Raw genomic sequence first — 25709 nt, 5'->3', positions numbered from 1 at the left:
AAGCGGCCAGGCTTTTAAGCTACAAGACTATTCAGTGCAATTCAAGCTGGCCAAACAAGAATTCCCCTACAAAGGAAGTAGCCAGGCTTCAAAGCAGCTCTTTGATTGAGGGTGCTACTCCAGCTTGCTAAACAAGGATTCCCCTAGGTATAATACAGCCAGGTATTGAAGCTGCTTGGCAACCAGACCAACAAAGGATTAACCTTGGTAGAAGGCAGCCAGGCTTTGAAGCAGCGATACTACTCTGTACTATTGAAGCTGATCAACCAAAGATTCCCCTAGGTAGCAAGCAGCCAGACTTTGAAGTAGTGAGGCTATTCATTGCAATTCTAGCAGCCCAAAAAACAATTCCCCTACAATACAAGTACTCAGCCTTCCAAGCAGCAAGCCTATTCCTTTGTATTCTAGCTCACCAAACAAGGATTCCCATAAGAAGAAAACAGCCAGGCTTTGAGGCTGCAAGGCTGTTCACTGCTATTCCACCTGGCCAACAAAGTATTCCCATAAGCCACAGCAACGTGTGGCTGGGCACAGCTAGTGTGTGTGTATATATATGAGCCTTGAGTCCCCTCGGGTGAGAAATGCGGGGTAGATATGCTGTAAATAAATAAATAAATAAATAAGCTGTACCCAGTCACGCGTTGATGTGACCATGTGTGGTTTAATGGTAATGAACAAAAAGAGTAAGGGCTGGATTCTGATAAATGTAATTTTTCCTTCCTTCTCTACCTCTTTCACCAGCCACGTCACATTGTAAAGGGGAGTGGGAGGGGGTAGCATGAGGGAACAACGGACCTCCTTTCCCTCCCTCTCTCAAGTGGCTCCTTTCTAGGATGCTTGGAGGATTTTTTTCCCTCATGCAGGAGGGGGCGGGGCAGGGGAGTCTTTTTCACACCTGTGCAGTATTGTTGTTTTTTCAGCTTTTTTGGATTATTAAGTCCTTGTTATTGTGTTGTTTTTTTCAGTTTTTATTAGAGATGGTCACTCGTTGGATTGATAGGTGTGTTGTGTCCAAATTTCGTGTCTATTCATTCAGTGGTTTTTTATTTATCTTCTGCCCATGAATAAACATTACATATATACAAGGGTTGAATGAAAAGTAATACCTCCACCTTCGTAACTCCTCAACAATGGCAGTACTGGTATGTGGCAGGTACTGGATTGTTCAGTAGACTCTCCTCTACTGTTCCATTTGGCAGGAAGCCGGTTGTGTTGTTAAAGTGCGAAGTATGGAACCCTGCGCAGACGGTCAGTCAATGCGACTTAAGCAACGTGCAGTCACTGAATTCTTGACATCAGAAGGTGTCACCCCAAAGGAAATTCATCAGACAATGCAAGCTGTTTATGGTGATTGTGTTGATGTGAGTACTGTGCGTCATTGGGCGAGTAAGTTTAAAGATGTTGAGGTGGGAACATCTGACTTGCATGACAAATAAAGAGTTGGACGTCCTGTGACAGCAACCACCGAGTTTCATAGGCAAAAGGTTGACAGATTGATTCAGGACGATCATATAACTCAGAGAGAAATTTCAAGCATAATAGGCATTACACAAGAACGTGTGGGTCACATTATTGCTTTGCTTGGCTATCAGAAGATCTGTGCACGATGGGTACTGGGAGACGCTGGTTGCAAAAACAGAGTGACGACTTTTTTCATGATGGCTTCAGAAAACTTGTTCATTGTTGACAGAAATGTATGCAATTGTCTGGTGATTATGTGAAAAATTTAATAGTGGTAGTTAAAGAGCACATTCTAAGGATTATTTCTGCATTTGATTTATTAAAATATTCCCATCCAAACCCAAGTAATGAAAGTGGAGGCATTAATTTTCATTTAACCCTCGTATGTATATATATATATATATATAGAGAGAGAGAGAGAGAGGGGGGGGGGAGAGTTCGAACCTACTGTGGGAGATGCCTTTAACTGGAATAGTTAGATATGAGTTCTACCATTGCTATAATTCCACAGTGCATGGGAACAGCTAGGAGCATCACTAATGACTCTACAATATTATTTGGCTACCAGCATGCAGTGAATGACTGCATTATTTGAAGCAAAGGTGAAGTCATCCATAGCTAAACAAGGGTGGACAGATGCTCTGGTGCCCAGAGCATCATTCTGCAACTACTCAGCTATGGATGGGATTAGCGTACACTCATTTTTTCTTCTTTATTCAACCACTAACTCATTTTTCACAGAAATACCTTGCCAAGCTAAGAGGAGAAAGAAAGAAAGAAAGAAAGAAAGAAAGAAAGAAAGAAAGAAAGAAAGAAAGAAAGAAAGAAGCACTGCTCTAAAGTGCTATTGCATAGCCAGTCCTTTCAAGAACACACCTTTACTATTTATTTCAGCAGTTCAGCCTAACAACAGACGATCATGGCACTACCTACATTTCTAAGAAAAAACATGTTGCATGTAACCTAAATATTCACCAAAAAAGAGATGGAAAGATTAGAAATTCTGAAGAAGAGCAGAGTAATTAATATTTGTTAATCTTATCTTAGCATTTTTGAGCAATTACAAAAATACAGTTCACCTCAACAGAGAAAAAAATAGAGCAGTAAAGTCACCGAGGAACTTACAAAGGCACCAATATTGATTTTATGCAGGCAACTTTTGAAAAAATGTAAGCGAGAAGTGAAGAGAGAAAGCCCTTTCTTCTAGCAAAAGAGAAATCCCTTTAGAAAGTGCATTATTTTTATAATAGAAAAACTGTTTTCTCCAAACCAATTCCAGAGTATTAGTGTATAGATGAAAGTATTATTTTAGCAAGAAATAAACTGTGGAATTTGCAAAGGTCACCCTTCGTTTTTCAAATCAAAATTTTATTGGTATTCAAAATAGCTATTTTTGTTTCCATACACATGGGAAATTGAAGAGAAAAGATACATTACATTTCCCAAACAAGTGAAATTTATATATTTTATTTAATCAGAAACAACATGAAATAACCATTGTGCATATATTTTTCTGATTATTCAGCACAAGTGAAAAAAAAACTATTAGTGTCCCTCCAAATCCATGGATTCTGTACCCATGGATTCAACCATCCACAGATAAAAAATATATTTTTTAATCCAAAAAGCAAATCTTGATTTACCCTTTTTATACAAGGGCTGCCATTTTACTACACCATTGTATATAATGAGACTTGAGCAATGTTACTAGTAATAATAATAGTAGTGATATATAATGCTTATATTGTGCTATACGAATAATATAATATACTAGCTGTGCCCGGCCACGCGTTGCTGTGGCAAAGTGGTGGTGGTATCTGTTAAAACTTGTTGTGGAATTTTTATTTGACGTTATTTGTATTTTTTAAAATTAATTTTATTATCACTTATCTTTTTTATTTATTATATTTTATTATTTTGTTGTATTATTTTTAGTCATTTTGTTATAGTATTTTATTGTATTAATTATTTTAGTGTTTTTTATAATTTTTTATTGTATTATTTGTATTTATTTTTTATCATTATTTTATTAACACTGGGCTGAGTGGGTTGCTAGGAGACCAAGTGGGCGGAGCTTAGCCTTCTAACTGGCAGCAATTGGATAAAAACAATTATTCCTCTCCCTCTAATTAGGAATTTATTTTTCTTTTCTTTTTGTTGTATCAACCTAGAGGCATGGATGAGGGGTTGTGATGTCAATTTTCGAGGTTGTGGGGTGTTTACTTTTGTTGTTTTGTCCGCTGCCGTGATGCCATCACTCTTTTATATATATAGATTGTATGTACATACGACTTGTAAGCCTCTCTGAGTCCCCTTCGGGGTGAGAAGGGCAGGATATAAATGTCGTTAATAAATAATAAATAAATAGTGCATAGAAGCCTTGAGTCCCCTCCGGGATGAGAAAGGCAGGGTATAAATATGGTAAATAAGTAAGTAAATAAATAAAAACCTTGTAATATTTTTAAATCCCAGATGTCTCCAGGACACCCCTTTTGTAGACCAGAAAAAGGGAGAACTGAAAAACCCCCAGAAGGGGATTATTTGCCTACTTCTCCCCCCACACTCTAATGTAGTGCTCTCTCTGCTATGTTGAAGGGTAGCTATTTTTTTGCAGGAAAGGAAACCTATTTTTTTTTACCAGCAGGTAGAAAGAAAAGTCTTTGTTGATATACTTGGTATTTAAAATATTAATACAAAAGAAATTGACAGCTAAGACTCTGGATTTAGAATGCTTTCCCTTAAGGATAACTCATTTCTAAAGTTTTGGAGAACACACAGAAGTGAAAACTTTTCCAGTTCTGGAAATACCTTCATGAAACTTGGGATGGACAACTTTCTTAATGTTAAGGCTTTTAGTGATGGAAAGACAAAAGGAATTGTGGTTGGTGCAGCCTGCCAAATGCACCAGTCATTTTTATAAACTCAAAGTGAACTAGTGATCTTAATAGTAGTATGGCATGGAAATATTAAACCCAATGGAAGCAGTTTGGAGAAAAACAGAAGGAAGAAACAGAAATCTTAGCTCAGCCCAGTTTCCTAACTGAGAACAAAGAAAAATAGTTTTTTGAAAAACTGCATACACATGCACATGTGCATGCACTTTTAAAAACATTATACTCTATGTGCTAAATATATCAAAATGTGCCTCTCTGTGGATGGTATATGACAGGATGCTTGCCTGAATGCAGTGCAGCTCTACCTATCCGGATGGTCAGTTCATTTTCATACTCCTGAGGATTGGGAGGCTGGTGCTCGTATTTCTCCTTCACCGCTCTCGAATCACAGCTCAGTGCTAGTGCTGTGTATGGAGGCTCACTGATACCCTGGAACAGAGAAAAACAAACTAATAAATATCATCTTCTCCCCTCTCCTCCAATTTAATGTAGAATGATTCAATTCTGTGCTGTTTTGTTCAAGAACAATCCAGCTCACAAGTTATTTCATTATGTCCAAGCTAAATGAACTTTAACGCAATTTCTCAATCACTTTACCCGAATGACAGGTTTCAATTGTTTCCTCAATTGTCAAGATTTTTAAAACTCTATTACTTGGGAGGCTGATGGACTCAATAGAAACAGACATTGTTAGAGACCAGACTCATGGTTAGGTTTTGCAAAGACTGTAAATGTAATGCTGCCACCCCTACAGCAATGGTTCCCAAACTCTGGTCCTCCAGCGGTTTTGGATTTCAGCTTCCAGAAGTTAGCAAGCTCACTACACATTCTTGTGATACAATTGATCTGGAACCTGCCTTTAATCCAAATAGGTATTTTTTTTACCATGTATTAAAGTATTGCATACTTTAATATGCATTGGAGGTCCCTTCCAATGCTGCCATTCAGTTTGGATGGAATCAGTTTAGAAAGTTGAATGATTTCTTCAGTTTCAAGCTGCAGGCTTCATGGTTCTTTTACCAAAAAAGAATAAATTCTGGGATGTATTTTCCCACCCCACCACAGAATCATCCAGTTCTAAGACACTGGTGAAGATGAAACTAAAAATAACAGAAGATGCAAAGCCACATCTGTATCTCCTAAATAATGCAACACCTAATGGTATGGCCATTAAAACTATCATTTCTGATACCAGAGAGTTTAAGTGCAACCTGTGTAACTGAAAAATATTTCTGCTTATATTTTTAAGCAAACATTCCCAGAATAGGACAGGTTGCTTACCTGTAACCGTGTTTCTTCGAGTGTACTCTGTGAATTCACACTAATGGAGAGACTGCGCCTGCGCGGGCTCCAACGGAAACTCTTCCCAAGCTAAAGTTTTAAATTTTAGCGGTAGCCACGCCCCCCGTCCCCAGAGGGCATATAAGGCAGCCCTGGGCGCCCGCTCTCCAGTTCCTGCGCCGCCAAGGCAACGAGAAAGGAAGAGGGTTTGCCAGAGGGGAAGGAAGGGCGGGCTTGTGTGAATTCACAGAGTACACTCGAAGAAACACGGTTACAGGTAAGCAACCTGTCCTTTTTCTTCATGTACTCTGTGAATGCACACTAATGGAGACTAGCACGCTTAGGTCCCGGATGGTGGGACAAGGCAGACCTTCACAATAAGTTGATGTCCAAACACATCTTTATTAAACATAAATAACATGGTCCGAAGGACCCATAGAAGTAAACACAAGCATCATGCCGAGAAAGGAATTCGGTAGGTCACGGAATAAACAATTTCAAGCATGAGCAAACAAGTACAGTGCATCATTTCCGAAGGGGAGAGAGGCAACAGTACATAAGGCACAATCGTTTAGGAAAAAACAGTGCAAACGTGAGCATAGACGTGGCATAACGAGATGGCCAAACACGGGGACATCTATAGCGAAAAAACCATGAGGAGGAGCCCCCCAGGGGGCTGAGTGGTAGGTAAGTTCTGAGGATAAAAGGCGGGGAGATAGAGATCCTCAGGACAGACAGGACGATAAAACCGATCTAGCTTTTAAGGCTTTTTGGTCTATTCTGTAGTGAGACACAAATGTAAGGGGGTTAGACCAGATCGCTGCCTTACAAATAGAGTCCAGAGGGATGCCCCTCAGAAAGGCAGTCGACGTGGAAAGAGCTCTCGTCGAACGCGGGCGGACGGACGGGGGAGGTGGACGTTTAGCCAGTTCGTAGGCAAGTTCAATAGCCTGTGCAATCCAGTGAGACAACCTTTGCGAGGAAATAGGATTGCCCAGCTTATCTGGGGCATGGGCTATAAAGAGTCTCTGAGTCTTTCGAATGTCCTTGGTGCGGTCACGATAGAAGAGGAGAGCCCTACGTACGTCGAGGAGATGTAACCTCCGCTCCAGGAGAGACGAGGGGTTTGGAAAGAAAGCAGGGAGAACAATGTCCTGGTTAAGGTGAAAGGCTGAGACCACTTTGGGGAGGAAGGTGATGTCCGGGCGGAGAACGGCTCGGTCATGGTGGAAACGGAGATAAGGTTCATCAACCCTAAGGGCCGCCAGTTCCGAGGGTCTGCGAGCCGAAGTTATAGCCACCAGGAAGGCTACTTTCCAAGAGAGTAGACGCAGGTCGGTCGAGGCTAGAGGTTCGAAAGGAGAAGAAGTGAGCTGGGAAAGCACGAGCTCGAGGTTCTAGCCCGGCATAGGCGGCTGGGAGGGCGGACAGATATTGTTGTATCCTTTTAAGAAGGTTTTAACAAGATGATCAGAGAATAAGGATGGTTTACCATGCTGCTGGAAACACCACAAAAGAGCGGCCAAATAAGATTTCATAGAGGCAAGAGAAAGCTTTTGGTCTGCAAGAGTCATAAGAAAGTCCAACACTATCGGTATCGAGGTCGGAAAGGCAGCAATGTCCCGGGACTGAAGAAAGGCACGGAAGCGGGAGATTTTATAAGTGTATGATCTGGTTGTAGCCGGCTTGTGAGCTGCACGGAGGACCTCCTGCAGGTTTTGCGGGAGGGAGGTTAGGCGAGAATTCTCCATGCAGTGAGATGTAGAGAGGGGAGATCCGGGTGCAGGATCTGACCGTTTTCTCTGGACAAGAGGTGTGGCAGAAGAGGCAGAGTGAGAAAGTTTATTCTGGAGAGGTGGAGAAGGGCCGGGTACCAAGGCTGTCGAGGCCAGGCTGGGGCTATCAGGATCGCCGACGTCGAAATCGACCGGAGTTTCTGCAGGACCTTCGGTATCAAAGGGAAAGGCGGAAAGAGGTAGATCGGTTCCGACGACCAGTCTAGAAGAAAAGCGTCTCCCAGACAGCCCGGAAAGGAGGCCGGAGGAAGTCTCGCGCCGTATCGAGGTAGTTGCGCGTTCTGGGGAGAAGCAAAGAGGTCCAGGGTGGGGAATCCCCATTTGTGGAAGAGAGAGAGGAGAGTCTCGGGATCGAGCATCCACTCGTGGCAGGAACTCGTCATCCTGCTGAGGGCGTCTGCCAAGTCGTTTTGGATCCCGGGAAGATGGACTGCCAGGATCTGTATGTTGCGGCTTATGCACCAGGACCACAGCTGAGAGGAGAGAAGCATCAGCTTCCTCGAACCCGTGCCGCCTTGTTTGTTGATGTAGAAGACTGCCACTGTGTTGTCTGATTGAACGAGGACAGACTTCTGGGAGATCAGGCGGGAGAAGGCTTTCAGGGCCTTGAGGATGGCGAGAAGTTCCAGAAAATTTATGTGATTGGTCCTTTCGGAACGAGACCAAAGACCTTGTATGGTGAGACTGTCCAAGTGGGCTCCCCAGCCGTAGTTGGAGGAGTCCGTGGTTATGGTAACCGAGGGAGGAGGCGGATGAAACGGGAGGCCCTTGCAAACGTTGGAGAGGGACTTCCACCAGCGGAGCGACTGTCGAACATGGAGCGGGATGGAGAGAAACCTCGAGTTGAGGTGGCGGGATGGCTTGAAAACGTCTATAAACCATCTCTGCAGGGTGCGACGATGGAGCCTGGCAAACGGGGTCGTGAGGACTGTGGAGGCCATGTGGCCCAGGAGTACTTGGATAGACCGGGCTCGAACTCTCCGCTTGGTTTCGCAGAGGGAGATTTGTTGTCGAAGGGCGAGAAACCTGTCGAGCGGGAGAGAGACAGTTTGAGAGATTGAGTCGAACAGGGCGCCGATGAAGCGGATTTTGTTCGACGGAATGAGGTGAGATTTCTCGAGATTTAGCTGGAGACCGAGAGAGTCTAGAAGAGTGAGGGTGGTGTCGACGTGACGTCGGAGGAGGACAGGGTCGGATCCGACCAGAAGCCAATCGTCCAGATATGGAAAGACTGTGATCCCTTGGAGTCTGAGGTGGGCAGCCACCACAGCGACGACCTTGGTGAAAACCCTTGGGGCCGTGATGAGGCTGAAGGGTAAAACGGTGAACTGGTAGGTTTGGTCAAGGACCTTGAAGCAAAGGAAGCGTCTGTGGGTTTTTCGAATCGCTACGTGGAAATAAGCGTCTTGTAAGTCTATGGACACGAAGTAGTCTCCACGCTGAAGCATAGGGAGGATGGAAGCGATGGATACCATTCTGAATTTGGTTGGGCGTATGAACGTATTGAGCACACGCAAGTCCAAAATGGGTCGGAGCCCCCCTCCCCTCTTCGGGACCGTGAAGTACCTGGAGAAGAAGTTTTGAGGGTCCTGTACTGATGGAGAAGGCCGAATAGCCCCTTTGGCGAGGAGGATGTCGATTTCGGCGAGAATTTCCTGAGAAGGGTTGGAGAGAAGGATCTGTCCCATGGGCGGGAGCTCTTCGAACTCCAAGGCATAACCGTCTCGAAAATTCGGAGAACCCAAGTATCTGAAGTAATAGACTCCCACTGATGGAAGAAAGGAGCCAGGCGATCTGAAAAGAGGCCGTGAGGTTGATGTAGCAGAGGGGAGGGATGCGGAGGAGTGAGTCCTGCATCGATATCGGAGGTAGAGTCCTGACAAAGAGAGGTGGCGTCAGGTACGCCGATGAGGCTGACCGGAGGTGGGAGTGGTACGGCCGCGTTGCTTCTGAGGATGAGCAGAACGGCGAGGTTGTTGGCGGTTCTGGTTATTTGAAACCGAGGGACGCCTGAAGGATTGGTGACAGTAAGAAGGGGGCGGAAAACGACGGAAGCGCTGAGGAAACCATCTGGTGCGGTGAGTTTGAGGCTGGTCACCACATTTGGTAGCTAGGACCTTAAAATCATGGTTAGTTTTGAGTTTATCGTCGGTGCCGGAATTGAAGAGACCCAAGGCGTCGAAAGGAAGGTCCTCAATAACTTGTCTGGAAGAAGAGGACAGGCCCGACGACCTCAGCCAGGCGTGGCGACGAATGGCAATGGCGTGGGCGATCATCTTACCAGCCGTGTCGCCTGTATGTTTTGCCATCTGAATTTGATGATGGGCTAGGAAGTCGGCTTCTTGTTGAAGGGTGGACAGTACCGAACGGTCTTCGTCAGACAACTTTGAGAAGAAGGGCTGAGCTTTCTCCCAAAGGATCTGCTGGTATGCACCCATACAGGCCCCATAGTTCGCCATTCTGCAAAGTAGAAGGGCCCCAGAATAGAGCTTTCGGCCCACCGCGTCAAACCTTTTGCCTTCTCTATCCGCAGGAGTATTTGATTCACGACCGGAGGTCTGTGAAGCCTTGACGACCATAGAGTTCGGGTCGGGATGGTGTTTCAGCCACTCCAAGGTATCGTCATCGGTGCGGTACCAGGATTCGATTCTTTTTGAGGTAGGAGGGATCGAGGAAGGGGTCTTCCAGGATGCTTGGATGACGTCCAGAAGGTAAGGCAAAAACAGCAGCAGCGTGGCCGGAGGGGCTTGGGCTTGGACCCGCTTGAAAACCGGATCAGACACCGCCTTAGAAGTTTGTTTGATCTCTAATCCCAGAGCATCGGCCATCCTCACCATTTGGTCCGAAAAGGCCCGAATATTGTCCGTGGGTGAGGGAGGATCCACCTCGTATGCGTCGTGAGGAGGAGAGAGGTCGAGACCCAGAGATACCACCGAGGCCGAGAGAGCGGAGTCAGGGAGATCGATATCAATCTCATCGTCCTCAGCCCCTTGAGGGGATTGAGGGGGAGATGACAGCACAGTCTCTGGGGGAGGCAAAGCCTCAAGAGCAGGAGCCATCTGTGGCCGAGTTTCTTTGGAGGCCGAAGCTTGGGCAGCCCGAGCCAAGTGGGTGGTTTGTCTACCCCGTTCCAGTGTCGAGGTTGGAGGAAAAAGCTGCTGGCGTGACGGACGATGCACAGCAGCAGGTCGAGGCGACGGCACCCTGACCACTGTTTGGGTGGAGTGGTGGGGTGAATCCTGAAGTTCGCCATCGGACAGATTTCGAGGAGAAGGTTGTCGAGGCCGCTGGGCAGGAGCGATCGGAGAGGATCTTCTAGAAGAAGTCGCCGAAGAAGAAGGGGCGTCTTTTTTAGAAGAGGCAGAAGAGGAGGAGCGTTGGGTCGCCCTCTTTTTAGCAAGCGGCTGTTTAGAAGGAACCCTCAGAGATTTTCCCGGCATCGGAGGGACCATTGCCGAATCGGACTGGGTCCGACGAGCTTCCTCGTGGGCTCTCTTAAAGGCGATTTTCATCGCGGAGGTCGACGGAGGAGACCCGAGATGGGATCGAATCGAAGACACGGAGGCTACAGAGCTCGATGTCGAGGAGGGGCCCACTCTGCCGGAACGAGTCGACATGGTGGCCGTGGTGAGCGTGCACGGCGGTTTGACGGGCTTAGCTGTTTTGGAGGCCCTGGACATCCTGGACGAAACTGAAGGGGCCTTAGCAGCCAGTGCCGACATCGGTCTCGGGTTCAGCGTCGACGTCGCGCCCGATGTCGACGGAGTGGGCTCGGGGGCGAGCGATTTCTCGTAGAGCGCTGCTCTGAGCCTCGCGGCTCTATTCTTTCTTGCCTGAGCCGTCAGGGCTAGGCAAAAGCGGCAGGTACCGATGACATGGGCCTCTCCGAGACAGAAGAGGCACTTGGCGTGGCCGTCGGAGTCAGGGATTTTAGCGGCACACTGAGTGCAGCGTTTGAAGCAAGTAATAGACATGAGAATCCGAAGTGAACCTTGCGGCGGAAAAAAAGGAACTGGAGAGCGGGCGCCCAGGGCTGCCTTATATGCCCTCTGGGGACGGGGGGCGTGGCTACCGCCAAAATTTAAAACTTTAGCTTGGGAAGAGTTTCCGTTGGAGCCCGCGCAGGCGCAGTCTCTCCATTAGTGTGCATTCACAGAGTACACGAAGAAAAAGGTTTGTTTACCAGATTTTGAAACCAGGAGAGTGGAAACTAAGACTAGACTTGAATACAAGCCACATTCACACAAGAAAGGACTAAAGGTCAACTCAGCTGCAATTCTTAATTGGCATTCTGTTCAACCTCTTAATAGCTCAGTTTTTAAAGAAAATGGTTACAATCACTACAGCATTATAGACAACAATAAGAATAAATTATTCCCATTATATTGATAGATGTTTAGAAAGAGGAATTTAAATATGCAATATAAACAATAAAAAACCCTTAGATCAAACAAAGAATTGGAGACATCTACATTATCTAGGGTTCCATTATGTAATGAATACCTTAGTTGTCATCTGACCTGTAATTTATCCCATTTTTAAATACTTTCGACTCCTTTTGAACCACTTTCCAATGCTTAAATCACAAAAACCCCTTGGATTTAGATTTTGTTACTTCACTATATTAAATGATGGAAACTTTGATCATTATCAACAGCAAGCTTATCCTCAATTCCTACGGTTTCTATAGTGAAACAAAAGAACCAGTACTCATGCAGAATTTAAGAATTGTTCAGAAAACAGTTTAAGTGTACATTTGTTATTCCTCTAACATGGCATTTTACAGGGGCCGCAAAGTTGTCTTCAATGTACACCATTCTGTGTCTTTCTTCTTCTGTCTTGCTAAGGAGAAAAGGATGTAACAACTTTTGATAGATATCATTGCAAAGTGATTATCTGAGAGCATGGTAACCCTCACCTCCCTTACTACTCTTTTAAAGGACAGTGAGATCACTCCCATCGGTCATCTGGGGTCAACCACAGACCTACTGTATATATACAAGTCTAAGATGATGGATGGATGGGCAAAACATTCCAAAAAATTTGGGTTGACTTTTCCATGGATCAGTGTTAAGTACTATTAATTCTTAAAAAAAGCAACCACCCCCTTCTCAGTGTAGAATGACAAAACATGATAGTGAGGCTATACCTGGAGTACCTAAAAGAAACACTGATCCCATCTACTTTCTCTATTGCAGGTGAGTACAGTTATGGCTGCTGGAATTTTGTAAGTCTTTTGACATTGTTTTCCTTTGCTTCGCCCTTCACTTCTTTCATTACATGTTCCTAGGTTTTACCTATTACTTATTCATGGGTCATATCAAAATCTGTCCTCAACTTACACAGAAGTATATAAGACATTACATGTCTGCTAAAAGTATACTATGGTGGCAGCAAAGTACTGCCCTATAAAATCTGACACAAAATTTAGAATGTAGTAGGAAAGGAAACAATAAACATAATGATATCTGTACAGAATGGATCCTACTACTACACCATTTGTGGGAAACATAAAAAGATGAGTCTTTCAGATTAAAGGAGCGAATAGGTTTCCCACATGAATACTAGCAACTTCAGTCAACATAGCCAATGGTGAAAAGTGCTGGAAATGCTGTTCAAAAATAGCTAAAATGCTACACAATGCCTACCCCTAATCTTGAAAGCTGTCTCTCTGCTTCATGCATTGTCGAAGCCTCTCATGGCTGGAATCACAGGGTTGTTGTGTGTTTTCTGGGCTGTATGGCCACTGTTCCAGAAGTATTCTGTCCTGACGTTTCATCCACATCTATGCCAGGCATCCTCAGACGTGCACAGCCTCTGAGGATGCCTGCCATAGATGTGGGTGAAACATCAGGAGAGAATACTTCTGGAACATGGCCATACAGCCCGGGAAACACACAACAACCCTGTCTCTGCTCCAACTGCAAATTAAAGAAAACATCTCTCGGTGCCAACTAACATCGCCCTGGGTCTATAAACTTAATAGATATTTAAATCTTAAACCAAGCATTGGTTTAATTTTTTTTGTCCAGTCCAGACTCACAGTGCAGTATCAGTTTAGGATCAACCACAGTGATGGAAAGCAAAGAATAATACAAATAGATACTGTCATGTGGGAAACAGTAGGGAGGTGCTTGATGAGTAAATGTCACTTTATTAAAAAGAAAACCCAAAGGTTAGAAATGAACAACAGTAGCGTATTCCCTTAATTTGCATAATGTATTCTGACTGGTGGAATTCATACTAATCACACATTTGCTACCCTTCTTAAACACTGCTTAATCAGGATGATGTTTCCACTTTCGTTAAGCCAGCGATTACAAAATTGCACTGCAGAGAGGATCTCTTCATTGTTGAATGGTTTATTTTTACTTTTAATCATAAGTACCAGGGCGGTGGAGTATATTTTTCTTCTTGCCCTTGCACTCTTCACCTGCTTCTCCAAGAATAGTTGCATTTAATCCCTGAATAAATTCCCATTTGAATCTGCATAATTTCAGTCTTGTAACTCAAAAGGCAGAATAGAAAAATGCATTGATAATTTTCCAATTTGCAAAGAAGCAACAGCCACTGGAAGACTGACACCAATGTATCCCCAATCCCTGAAAAAATAGCAAGTTCCAGCAACTCCGAAACAGCAATCGCATAACACAGTTTGGGTCTCTCAGGTAGCATGGTGGGAAAGACTTATAGGAAAAGGAACTGACTGATATTTTTTCCCTTTCCCACTACTTGCTAAGGTCTTCCCACCCTATGCAATATATCATTATGACATATACCCCCAGTCCACACTAACTCATCTTTTTATTAGTATGTAACACAGGAAGGGTGATAGAAGCCAGGAAATGGGTAAGATGGAAAAAATCTTTTCTTATATTTCCTACTGCAAGTAGAAGAAGGAGAAGTATCTGATCTTAGAAAAACACACACCTCTAAACTCTATCCCCAAGCTATTAAAGCATAGATCAACACATCCCTTGGACCTCCACTTTCATTTTCATCGATTCATCTTCCCAGTTGCTTGCTTTTCTTTCCAAATGGCATAACATTGTAAGATGTCGTATCTCAACAACAGGCTTAATTAGTGGCTGGGCTGTGAAATTCTAAAATCTAGTTTATTTAGCCTAAATCCAAATTGTTTTCATCTAGAGTAAACCTACTGAATCAACAAGAACTTGCGAAATCAGAGCTTATATCAATGACATTGATTCAGTAATCCTACTCTGATGCAGATTTATAACTAGATTTAATATTCTAATCCATCTCCATAAATCACTAAAGATTCCATGACTCCCACAGCTGAAGTTGATACCAGAAAAAGAAATTCAGTGTGATGTTGGAAGTTTCATCTCTACACAAATTAGCAAGTTACTGAAAATGGGTTTATCATTGTAGGGCCCACTGTGATCAACATTACAGAAGCCTAAGAAGGAAGATTTTTAATGATGATGATGATGATGATGATGATGATAATGATGATGATGATGATAATAATAATAATAATAATAATAATAATAATAATAATAATAATAATAATTTATTTATATACTGCCCTCTCTCCTCAGGAGGACTCAGGGTGGTTTCCAACATAAAGCAAAACATTCAATTGACCATACAACGTGAACATAATAAAAATAATAAACATGAAAAAACAAGAACATACAATTCAAAACAGTCTACAAAAGTTTAAAATCCAGTTTTAACTTTTTCTTCTGGTTTATAGATGTATATACTTTGGTTCACCAAGTATGTATCAAGTTTGTAGAACATATCATCTGACTGAGTTGTCAGAAATATTTTTTTCCAAATGAATAGACACTCAAAGATGGTGCTGAGCCAATGAAAATAAGTAAGCAGAAACACATGTTTAGAGTAGCACCTATGCATGACAACCCATAACTCTGAAACCAAGCTGACAGAGCAGTTGCAATGATAGCTTTTTAGGGCCACCTCAGTCTTTTTTATGTTGCTGTTTATTTGTTCAGTCACATCCGATTCTTTGTGACCCCATGGACCAGCCCATGCCAGAGCTTCCTGTCGGCTGTCCCCAACCCCAGCTCCTTCAAGGTCAAGTCAGTCACTTCAAGGATAACATCCATTCATCTTGCCTTTTCCTTTATCTTTCCATTTTCCCCAGCATTATCTTCTCAAAGGTATCCTGTCTTCTCATTATGTGTCCAAAATACTTCATATTTGCCATTAATATCCTTCTCTCCTTTTTGATAGAAGTGGGCAAAATTACAGTATGTAGTCTTCTCATCTATGATCAAAACCAGGAAAATACAGAAGGCCTGTTTGACCACACCTCACACATACCAATTGCTTATATTCCCGTCTCCCACAACTAGACACCTTTTTCTCATAATGCTAATTACCCATAACATTACCACTTTAACAGAAGCAAGACTCTGCAACCCCTTTTTTCATAGAATGCATTAGCAGATTTTAGAAGTATTAGAAGTTAAATATCCTATATCCACAATTCTGAAATCCAAAGTACAGTATTCCAAAATTCAATATTATCCACATGGGTGGCTGTGATAGAGACACCTTTGCTGTATGATGGTTCACCATACACAAAATGTGTTCATGGACAAAATTATTAAAAATACAAGAAGTTTTAAAAAGATGCAACAGCTCTTAACTCAAAATGCTCTTAAGCTGGGGTGCTCTGAAGTAGAGGTAACACTATGTCACCTACACATAGGTTTGAATTTTCCATGGATCATTTCAATAGAGAAATGAATGGGATCCAAGCTACAAATCTATTTCTAGTTACTTCCTATCAACTGGGAGATATCCTGATCCTACTGAGATAAGTTCCCAAAACTTTAGGAAATTTGAAATATTAGGCAACCTCCAACATGGCATTTCATTTATTCCAACTGTGATAACTCTGAATCATCCAGACAATGCTCCCCATGTAGAACCTTTAATTAGAATGTGCCCATTGGTTTAAAAAGACATTAAGGAAGGGGAAGGGATGCTTACCCGACGTTAAGTTGGCTTATCTGTCTAATTACAGCTGACAGAAATAACTGTAGGGAATTAGTGTATAGTTGTGGATAGTTGGCAAATAGTGTTCTTGAAGAGAAAATATCTCCTCAGCTGGATGCAAATGCCTTGTTTGGTACATGATGGTCCCAGCAAGACTGTTTTATGTTGTTTCAAGAGTGACATTTTCAATGCCTCCTGCCCTCACAAAACAGCTATGTATATACCAACAGATGCTGTTTGCATTATTACTTCAGCAAAATATACTAATAATATGGGTAGTTATGCAGTATTGGAAAATGAAAGAAATATATTTGAATACAATTATAAATATATATGTTGTTGTTTATTTGTTCAGTCACTTCCAACTCTTCGTGACCTCATGGACCAGCCCATGCCAGAGCTCCCTATCAGCTGTCGCCACCCCCAGCTCCTTCACGGTCAAGCCAGTCACTTCAAGGATACCATCCACCCATCTTGCCCTTGGTCGGCCCCTCTTCCTCTTTCCTTCCATTTTCCTCAGCATGATTCTCTTCTCCAAGCTTTCCTGTATTCTTATTACAAGTAGAGTCTCACTTATCCAAGCTAAACAGGCCAGCAGAAGCTTGGATAAGCGAATATCTTGGATAATAAGGAGGGATTAAGGAAAAGTCTATTAAACATCAAATTAGGTTATGATTTTACAAATCAAGCACCAAAACATGTTATACAACAAATTTGACAGAAAACATAGTTCAATACGCAGTAATGTTATGTTGTTATTACTGTATTTACGAATTTAGCACCAAAATATCACGATATATTAAAAACATTGACTACAAAAATGGCTTGGATTATCCAGAGGCTTGGATAAGCGAGGCTTGGATAAGTGAGACTCTACTGTATGTGGCCAAAGTAGAGGCATCTTTGCCTCTAATATCCTTCCCTCCGGTGAGCAGCCGGGCATTATGGACTGGTTTGATCTTCTTGCGGTCCAAGGCACTCTCAGAATTTTCCTCCAGCACCATAGTTCAAAAGCATCTATCTTCCTTCGTATAAATATGCAAACATTAAATTCTATCAATTTTGTTCACTGTGCCCCACTTATCCGCAATGTCCATCTGTTGCTGTGTGCATGCATGACATGGAGAGAAATTAAAACTAGTTTTGAATGACTTTTTTATTAGAAATAAAAAGACATTTGCAGCAGAGAGCAGGACATTTGCCAACCACTCAGACTCATTGTCAAAGAAGTCACTACTGAATTCTAGCTGTAGGTTTGGTCAGATGACAATTTTATGCTACTGGTAACTAAGATAAAATCTAAAAAGCTATTGAAAGAGTCCACTGCATGGACAGATTTAATTGGTTACTTCAAAAAAAGTTTTTATTTTGAACAATAGACTCACCATCACCACAACTTTCCACAATATATTTTTGCAAATTCCTTATTTCATGAGTAGTTTGCCCATACAATATTGGGACACTGCACAGTAGGCTTGATCGATCCATGAAAAATTTGATTCTAAACTCGTTTCAAAACTAGAGGGGGCAGTTTTTCGTTTTTGTTGCTAATAACGAATTTGGCCCCCAAAATTTTTCGAAATTAACGAAAATTCGTTATTTTCTAAATTAATTCGTTAATGGCGGACGCGCATGCGCGGTGGCCCAAAAACAGCCCAAGGGGGGGGGACTTAGGGGGCTCTCCCGCCCTCATTTTTTGAGTGATCTTCTTCAAACTTGGCACAGTGGTAGAACACATTTAACACTGATAGCTCACCAAAATGTGGAACGTTTCCCTTATCCTCTGATTTTTGGCAAATTTTCATAGCTTTTATAATAAACCATTTTTTAATAATTGCAGAAATCTGTTCCTGGTTTGAAAGTCTTATTTCCTGTTAAATTGGGTTGTCTTTACTGTGAAAGTCATTGTTCTACTTCAGAAACTTTGTTTTTGTGGCTGAAACTTTGTTAAATTGGTGTGTGTGTGATATATATTGTGTGTATATATAGTCCCTGCTTGTGTGTGTGTGTGTGTGTGTGTGTGTGTGTGTGTGTGTGTGTGTAGGTAAAGGTAAAGGTATCCCTTGACGTTAAGTTCAGTCATGTCTGACTCTGGGGGTTGGTGCTCATCTCCATTTCTAAGCCCAAGAGCCAGTGTTGTCCATAGACACCTCCAAGGTCATGTGGCCGGCATGACTACATGGAGTGCCATTACCTTCCCAGAAACACCCAGAAAATGGGAATTCCAGACAGGAAACAATCAGGGCCAGCTAATACCTCCCAACAAAGGATTCCCCCAGGTAGGAAGCAGCCAGGCTTTGAAGCTGCAAGGCTATTCAATGCTAATCAAGGTGACCAATTGCAACATTCACACTTGCCTCCCACAGACAAGAGTTCTTTCTCCCACCCTGGACCTTCCACAGATATATAAACCCCACTTGCCTAGCTTCGCACAGACGTCAAAACCTCTATGTCTGCCACAGATGTGGGTGAAACGTCAGGAGAGAATGCTTCTGGCACATGGCCATAGAGCCCGGAATACATACCACAACAGTGTGATCCCGGCCATGAAAGCTTTCGACAACACAACCACAGTATCCATTCAAGTTCATGTAGCGTGGTATGGACTGGAGACCTGTATTGGGGGGAGGGAGGGTGCGAATCTGGGCCCCTGGGAGCAGCCGAGGACGGGCCTGGCCCACACCCCCTCGCATCCCGGGCCTCTTCCTCCTCACCGCCGGGCCCCTCTCGGTCTCTCCAGGCCTGAGCTGAGGCGAGGCGGCGGCCATTTCCCCCCTCCGTCTTCCTCCTCCTCCTCGGCCTCCTTCCCCCTCGCCCCCTCCCATTGGCTGAGCCTCCCATTGGCTGAGGGGCAAAAGGAAAGGAGTTTGGGTGATTTGCAAAAGCTTTTTTTTCTTAACGAAAAAAACGAAGAAATAAGAAAAAACGGCCTCTCGCGATTCGAAACCGCGATATCCAGACGTGTGGACAACCAAGGTTCTATATTGCTTCAAAACAAACGAAAATAACGAATTAATAACGGGTAACGGGAAAATCGAATTATTTGAGCAAGCCTACTGCACAGGATGTTCTTTGAGAAAACAAGCTCAAAAACCCAATGGACACATGAAAGTTGTTGTGTTGCCAGTGCTGTAAGTTGGAGTAAAACCAGTATTGGACTTGGTTGATCTTTTGGCCGATATTATTGTCTGTTTTCTGTTGTCTGTTTTCCTTCCTGCTCAATTTCAGATCTCATCTTAGCTATGTATCAACTGGAAGGATACAACAGACCTGATATTTCAGTCCTACTGAACAACTGTGCAGTCCTTTTGACTTCTAGTAACTAATACTGAAACATTATCAGGTATTCAAAGGAATCCATATATTATTTATTGCTGGTGTGTAGAATCATAAGGATATTGACCTGGTGAGTATCTTCTGGAGAACACTTTTTAGCTGGATCTACTCCAGCTTCCACTACCACAAGGCAAGATGAAGGGCTGCAGGGAGAGCCAAGGCATATTGTGTGCTGTGCATTTACTAGTCACAATTATGGAGGCATATGGGAGAAACAGTTTATAGGAACTATTGTGTTTATTTTTTTCATACAGACATTTGCACATGACCACTTAGGTAAAGGTAAAGGTTTTCCCCTGACATTAAGTCTAGTCGTGTCTAATGGTGCTCACCTCCATTTCTAAGCCAAAGAGTTGGGGTTGTCCGTAGACACCTCCAAGGTCATGTGGCCGGAATGACTGCATGGAGTGCCACCGGGGGTTCCACATGATCACTTATCCAATGTATAATTATTTCTCTCATATGTTAATGGCTTGCATAAATATTTACTATTACAGCATACAAGTAAACAGCCTTCATGGATATGTGTTAATGGGAGTTCTCCCTAACTTTATTGTTGCCAGGTGTCTATTTTATGAATGCCTTTTAGGGTGCCGGATGTACTTCCCAGTCCCATTCCAAATAATGTCTTTCCTGCCCAAAACTATTAAACTTCAACTAACAACTTAATCCTTAATCATCAGTAATAAATTGTTCCAAAACAGGACCATAAAAAAACAGCATAAAATTATTCACCATGGAAAAAACACTATTACAGGCATATTTCCTAGTAAGATGTTTTAAAAACTCTATAAGCACTTGATTAGGTCCTTCCGCCTCTACTACATGTTTCCACCAACTGCTGTTCAGATTCTATTAGAACAGAAGGCTCATAACCATTTAAAACAGGATGTTTTATTTATATGATAAAAAGGATATCTGTGAAGGAGGAGGAGGAGGAGAGCACTCATTTTCTTATTTAAAAAGAGAATCAGATCAAGGCAGAGATTTCCCCATTTGTTGTTGTTCATTGTCCTCATATCAACTTTGACAAGGCAACTGTGAGCTTCCAGACAGGCCCTATATCCCAGGATATGATCCCAAGTTTTCTGAATTAAACTGGATTATATGAGTCTGCACTGCCAGATAATCTGGGATAAACAGAAAACCTGGGATCAGATCCTGGGATATAGGGCCTGTCTGGAAGGACCCTTTATGAATGACAGATCTCAAAGTCATCCTATTCTCAACGGCTCTCAGGTCTTAAAAACTCAAAGCCATGGCTTCCTCGATTCAGTCTATCTAATTTCATCTTCCTCTTTTCTTACTGCCTTCTACTTTACAAGCAACATTGTTTTTTTCTAGAGAGTCATATCTTTTCATGGTACATTCCAAGCACAATAGTCTCAGTGTACTCATCTTGGGCTCCTTCCACACAGCTGAAAAAATCCACATTGAACTCGATTATATGGCAGTATGGATTCGGATAACCCAGTTAAAAATCTTGAAGTTTTTTAATACTTTCATAATCTACTTTAAAGGTATGCAAAACATCTGTGGTCATTTTTAATTAACGTTAATCTATAACTTTGTGCTTCCTTCCTTGACTTTCTTCAGTAATCATTCCAAGTCTTGCTAGTAGTATGATGCCATCTGCATATTTTAAATTATCGATGTTCTTTCTCCAATGTTCATGCTTCCTTCCATCTAATTGTGCTTTATGTCTGACATAGCTCCTCAGCAACACACTGTCTGACAAGGGAAACACTATTAGCAAAACTGCTGCCATCAGCATAGCCTCTTGCATCACATGAGCACATAATCCCACTTTTGCAGAAAAAAACAGTGCTATGGTGGATATTTCTACATTCAAGGCACATAATAAAGCAACCATCTAAATGGAGCCATTAACCATTCTATGAAATTATCTTTGTTAAAGAAAAAAACCAGTGGAAGTGTGAACTAATAGTTTAGCTTGGATCGCTCAATAATTTCCCACACCATATTTCATAGATATATTGGTTTTGCACAAAATGCAATTCCGTGATGGTTATAGGAAATGGCTGTTCCACATTTTGACCATTTTCCTTTGGAAACCTCAGAGTTTACTCCTACTCCCAAACTGATCTAACTTCTATTTGAAACTGGTGTGATCTGGAGACATGGCTGAGATACTACCTTATGCAAACAACACTCAGCTCTATGTTTCTTTCTTGTCAGGTGAAGAAGTGGGTGTTTCTGGAAGGTGCAATAGACTGAATGAAAAGTAATGAACTAAAATTCAAGCTAGATAAGGGAAATGAACAATTAATGTGAGATGTCACATTTCTCAAAAGTGATTGAACCATATGAGGGGGAAAGGAGGAATTCTTTTCCAGGAAAAATATGTTTGCAGAACAACTTATTTCAATGTGTTCACAGCAAATACATGATTTATAACCATCATATAACATTGTACAACTTGAGATATTAATGTAATTTACAGAGTGATTATCTGCATGTTTATTTACATCCCAGTTTACCAACTCTTGGTAAGGAGGAGGGATTATTAGAATCAACTTAGTGTTGTATACCAGCAACACTTTGAATATTCTCAATATGTATATATTTGTCTCCATGTATTCAAAGTGTATGTATTTTAGTATTGGCTATCTGAAATGCAAGAAAAGATTAAAGTGGAAACTTCTGCAGTAAAAGGAAGGAAATATATTCTCATCGTTAAGATTCAAAAGTAAATCTTGGATCTGAAGGTTGTCACATTCATGGGGAACAGCATTCCCAAGTGCTATATATCGCCTTACATGGTACGCATCTTGCCTCTGAGTAAAATCAGTCAGCCCTTTCATGATGCACAGTCAACTGGGTTGCTGTGAGTTTTCCGGGCTGCATTCTGTCCTGATATCTTGCCTACATCTTCTTGTCAAAGGAATCAAATAATGAAGATAATGAAAAGTAGTGAATTATGCTCTAACCCACAGAAGGGTCAACCTTACTATTACCTGTCACTGTCAAAGACATCAACCTCTCTCTGATGGCCTTTAAAGTAATGTATAGGTGGGTCCTTCTGAGAGCCATACCAAAGAAAGTTATCTTAATGTCCTTCTATGATAGCTTTTCCAAGTACACAAACAGACACTTCATAGAGCCCTACCAATCCCAATTACATTAAGTCAAAATGCTACTGCAGGAGAGTGAGTGAAATAATAATACCCAAATGCAGTGTTGTGAAAGGATCCTTTCTTCCTCACACTGAGGCACTAGGGGTAAAACTAGCCTGCTATTGCCAGAAGAGTATCTTTCATCATGTCTGCCTTCCTCCTCAGGCAGCAAGGTATCTTATGCTAATCCCTGGAGTTCTGCATCCATTTCATTGCATTTTCTCTGTTCCTTAAATTGCCATTCTTCCTGTTAAAATTCTGCAAGTGGAATTTGCTTTTGCATCTCTAGCATCTGCTTGGGGGACACTGCATTTTCCCAACCCTCATTAGCTCCTCATACCAAATGCTTTTCCTAAGATGGTCCTGAAGTTTCTGCACTGGAAAATTCCCTTCATCTCACATCAGATAAAGATAAAAGAAAGAGATCCCCCGTATTATTTTAAAATGTTTCTCATTCCTTAAAACATCTACCGGGTTTTAATGCCAGCACCTCAGATGTACTGGTAAAATGAAAGGTAAAAAAGAAAGTATGTATTCTCACATTTCCTCTTGCCTCTGCCATTTATTTCCTATCACTAAGTAACGTTTAAAGTTGTCAAATGATTGGAGATACCAAGTAGAAAAGAGCACACTGTCCTATCACATTTCCAATTTGTCTTTACAATTAATAACATAGAGCATTTTATGTCCTGTCAACAGAGTACTTGAATCACACAGAAATGACATGGCTCCTATTCAAATGAATTATTATCTCCATTAGACAGACTAGACAGGGAAGGAAAGAAAGGTCAGAGCATTAAAAACAGAGGGAATGGGTTATGAAAGCGTCAAATGGCATTGGAAGACCAAGGCTAGAGAAATTAGAGACTCATAGGTTTATATCTACCTTTCTTCCATCTCCCAAGATTGACCTCACTGTATTTTTCTGACAATCTTAAACATGCAAACATAGTTTCAAAGGATAATAGTGAGGATGGGAAGAGCTTCATTTTCTAGAAGGGAAATATAATCAGAATGATAGGAAAACAAAAGTAATTTGATAAGGTGAATATTCAAATATGCACACGCATGATGGACATCGAAACACAGATCCATGCAGGTGACCAGACATAAACCATACCTGTATGCTAAATACATATTCCCCACTGCAATTATGTAGTTACAAAATGGAGGTCCAGTGTGGCTTTCCAAGCTTATTTCAATTTGGATTGAAATAGGTGCTTGAGGGATGAAACCAGAGCAAGCATACTTCTCTGCAAATCTGGGATACAGCCCTCATGTAGATTCAACAATAGTTACAGGCTACATACCATGAACACAATGTCTTAGTACTTAGTATATAGTGGTGTAAGTACTCAGTATCTTTAATATTGGACACCCTTTCTTCCTATTCCCCACTAACTCAAAATATTTTGAAAGCTGGTGTGTGATGACAGGTGAGGCTGGAAGACTCCTGAAAATACTTATTTGCTGCAAATACATAGGAGTCCAGGTGGGTGTATGTGGGGATTTCTAAAAATAGCTCTATGTTAATAGGTGTCACACTCCAAGGTAGGACTCCTTTGACTGGAAACAGCACACCAGGTTGGTAAAATCAGCAAGCAGTTTATTGTAGAATATATAAAGGCAAAACAATAAAAATAGTAAAAGAAGAATCAATCCAAAATCCCAAAATCCAAAAAGTATCCAAGATTATCCATAGAGCTGCAGCAGAAACACAAATACACAGTTTCATAACAATTCCATGAAACATAGAGAGAATACAAGAAACATGGAGTCAATACAGCAAAGTTCCATAGGCAAACTTGAACTTGGTAATAACTTGATACATGAAGCACTTGATAGCAAGACCGACATGGTTAAGAGACGTTGACTCAAGTGGAAATCGAAAATTGCATGAATCATTATAAACCCCTTCCAAAATCCAGGACTGAGAAAAAAGCATTCTTTTTTCCTTTCCCACTAGATAATTGACTGTTATCTCTCTTCTGATGTGAATGAGCGGAGCATCTGACCTTCTGAATGTCTTATTACTTACTGAAATTCTGCCTTCTATCCAAGGTTTCACTATCATTGCCACCTGGTAAAACAATCTCAGAATCACTTTCAGGATGTTATTCTAAAGAAATCGGTGAAAGATCTTTCCCAGACATCTGACCTTGGCTCAGGCTTGGCTCATCTGAACTTAACTCTGGCCTGAGCCCATCAAGAGGAACATCATTAATCTGAACATCATTTCCATCATCCCCAACATCATCAATATGCACATCATTCCAATCATGAACATCAGACACAGCCTGCACAGGAACATTAGACACAATCACAGGAAGAATAGGATGACATACAACAGTAGGGCAAAAATGTCTTCGGTACAAATGGGTTTAAAGCAGCTCTTCCCCTATGTTCACCAATTCTTGGCAATTCTATGACCAGTCATAGAAATGTTTGTCACAAAGAAATCACACTGAGTTTAACAGAAGCTTGTCAGAACTTGTTTCCTTTGACATCACAGAAGTAGGGAAATGGCTAGTGATATTGGAAGCATTTGACTTAGCTTCCTCTTAACATTTTCCGTCATTTGCAAAACTAGGTGTTCTTCAGCAGCAGTTCACAGGCTGAAGGGAGACCCCTCCCTTCACTATTTCAAAGTGAGGCTCTCAGGCCACAGACCCCCAACAAATACACATGTCCTGCTCAACATAAAACTGTGAATTCTAATCCATAATACAGCAAATAGTTACTCTTATCTCCTTATTCTGTGGCATCCCTAAAGAAATACAGATATAATCTTCTGGTGCCATAGGACA

At 42.0% G+C, this 25709-nt stretch overlaps 1 protein-coding gene across 3 annotated transcripts in view; it reads right to left on the bottom strand.

Annotated features, from left to right (window-relative positions):
• The window catches only part of slc39a11 (solute carrier family 39 member 11), a 432840-nt gene that overhangs the window by 271944 nt on the left and 135187 nt on the right, over window positions 1-25709 (bottom strand). For 2 of the 3 annotated variants that reach the window (XM_062970859.1, XM_062970861.1), the window contains one exon: window positions 4640-4784. In XM_062970859.1, the coding sequence (XP_062826929.1) occupies window positions 4640-4784 (145 nt within the window). The remainder of the gene's footprint in view (window positions 1-4639; window positions 4785-25709) is intronic. The other variant, XM_062970860.1, reaches the window with a different exon arrangement.

This window comes from Anolis carolinensis, chromosome 2 (genome assembly GCF_035594765.1).
Source record: "Anolis carolinensis isolate JA03-04 chromosome 2, rAnoCar3.1.pri, whole genome shotgun sequence".
NCBI lineage: Eukaryota > Metazoa > Chordata > Lepidosauria > Squamata > Dactyloidae > Anolis > Anolis carolinensis.
The sequence above is the reverse complement of the archived record's forward strand: the minus strand, read 5'-3'. Positions and strand labels throughout refer to the sequence as shown.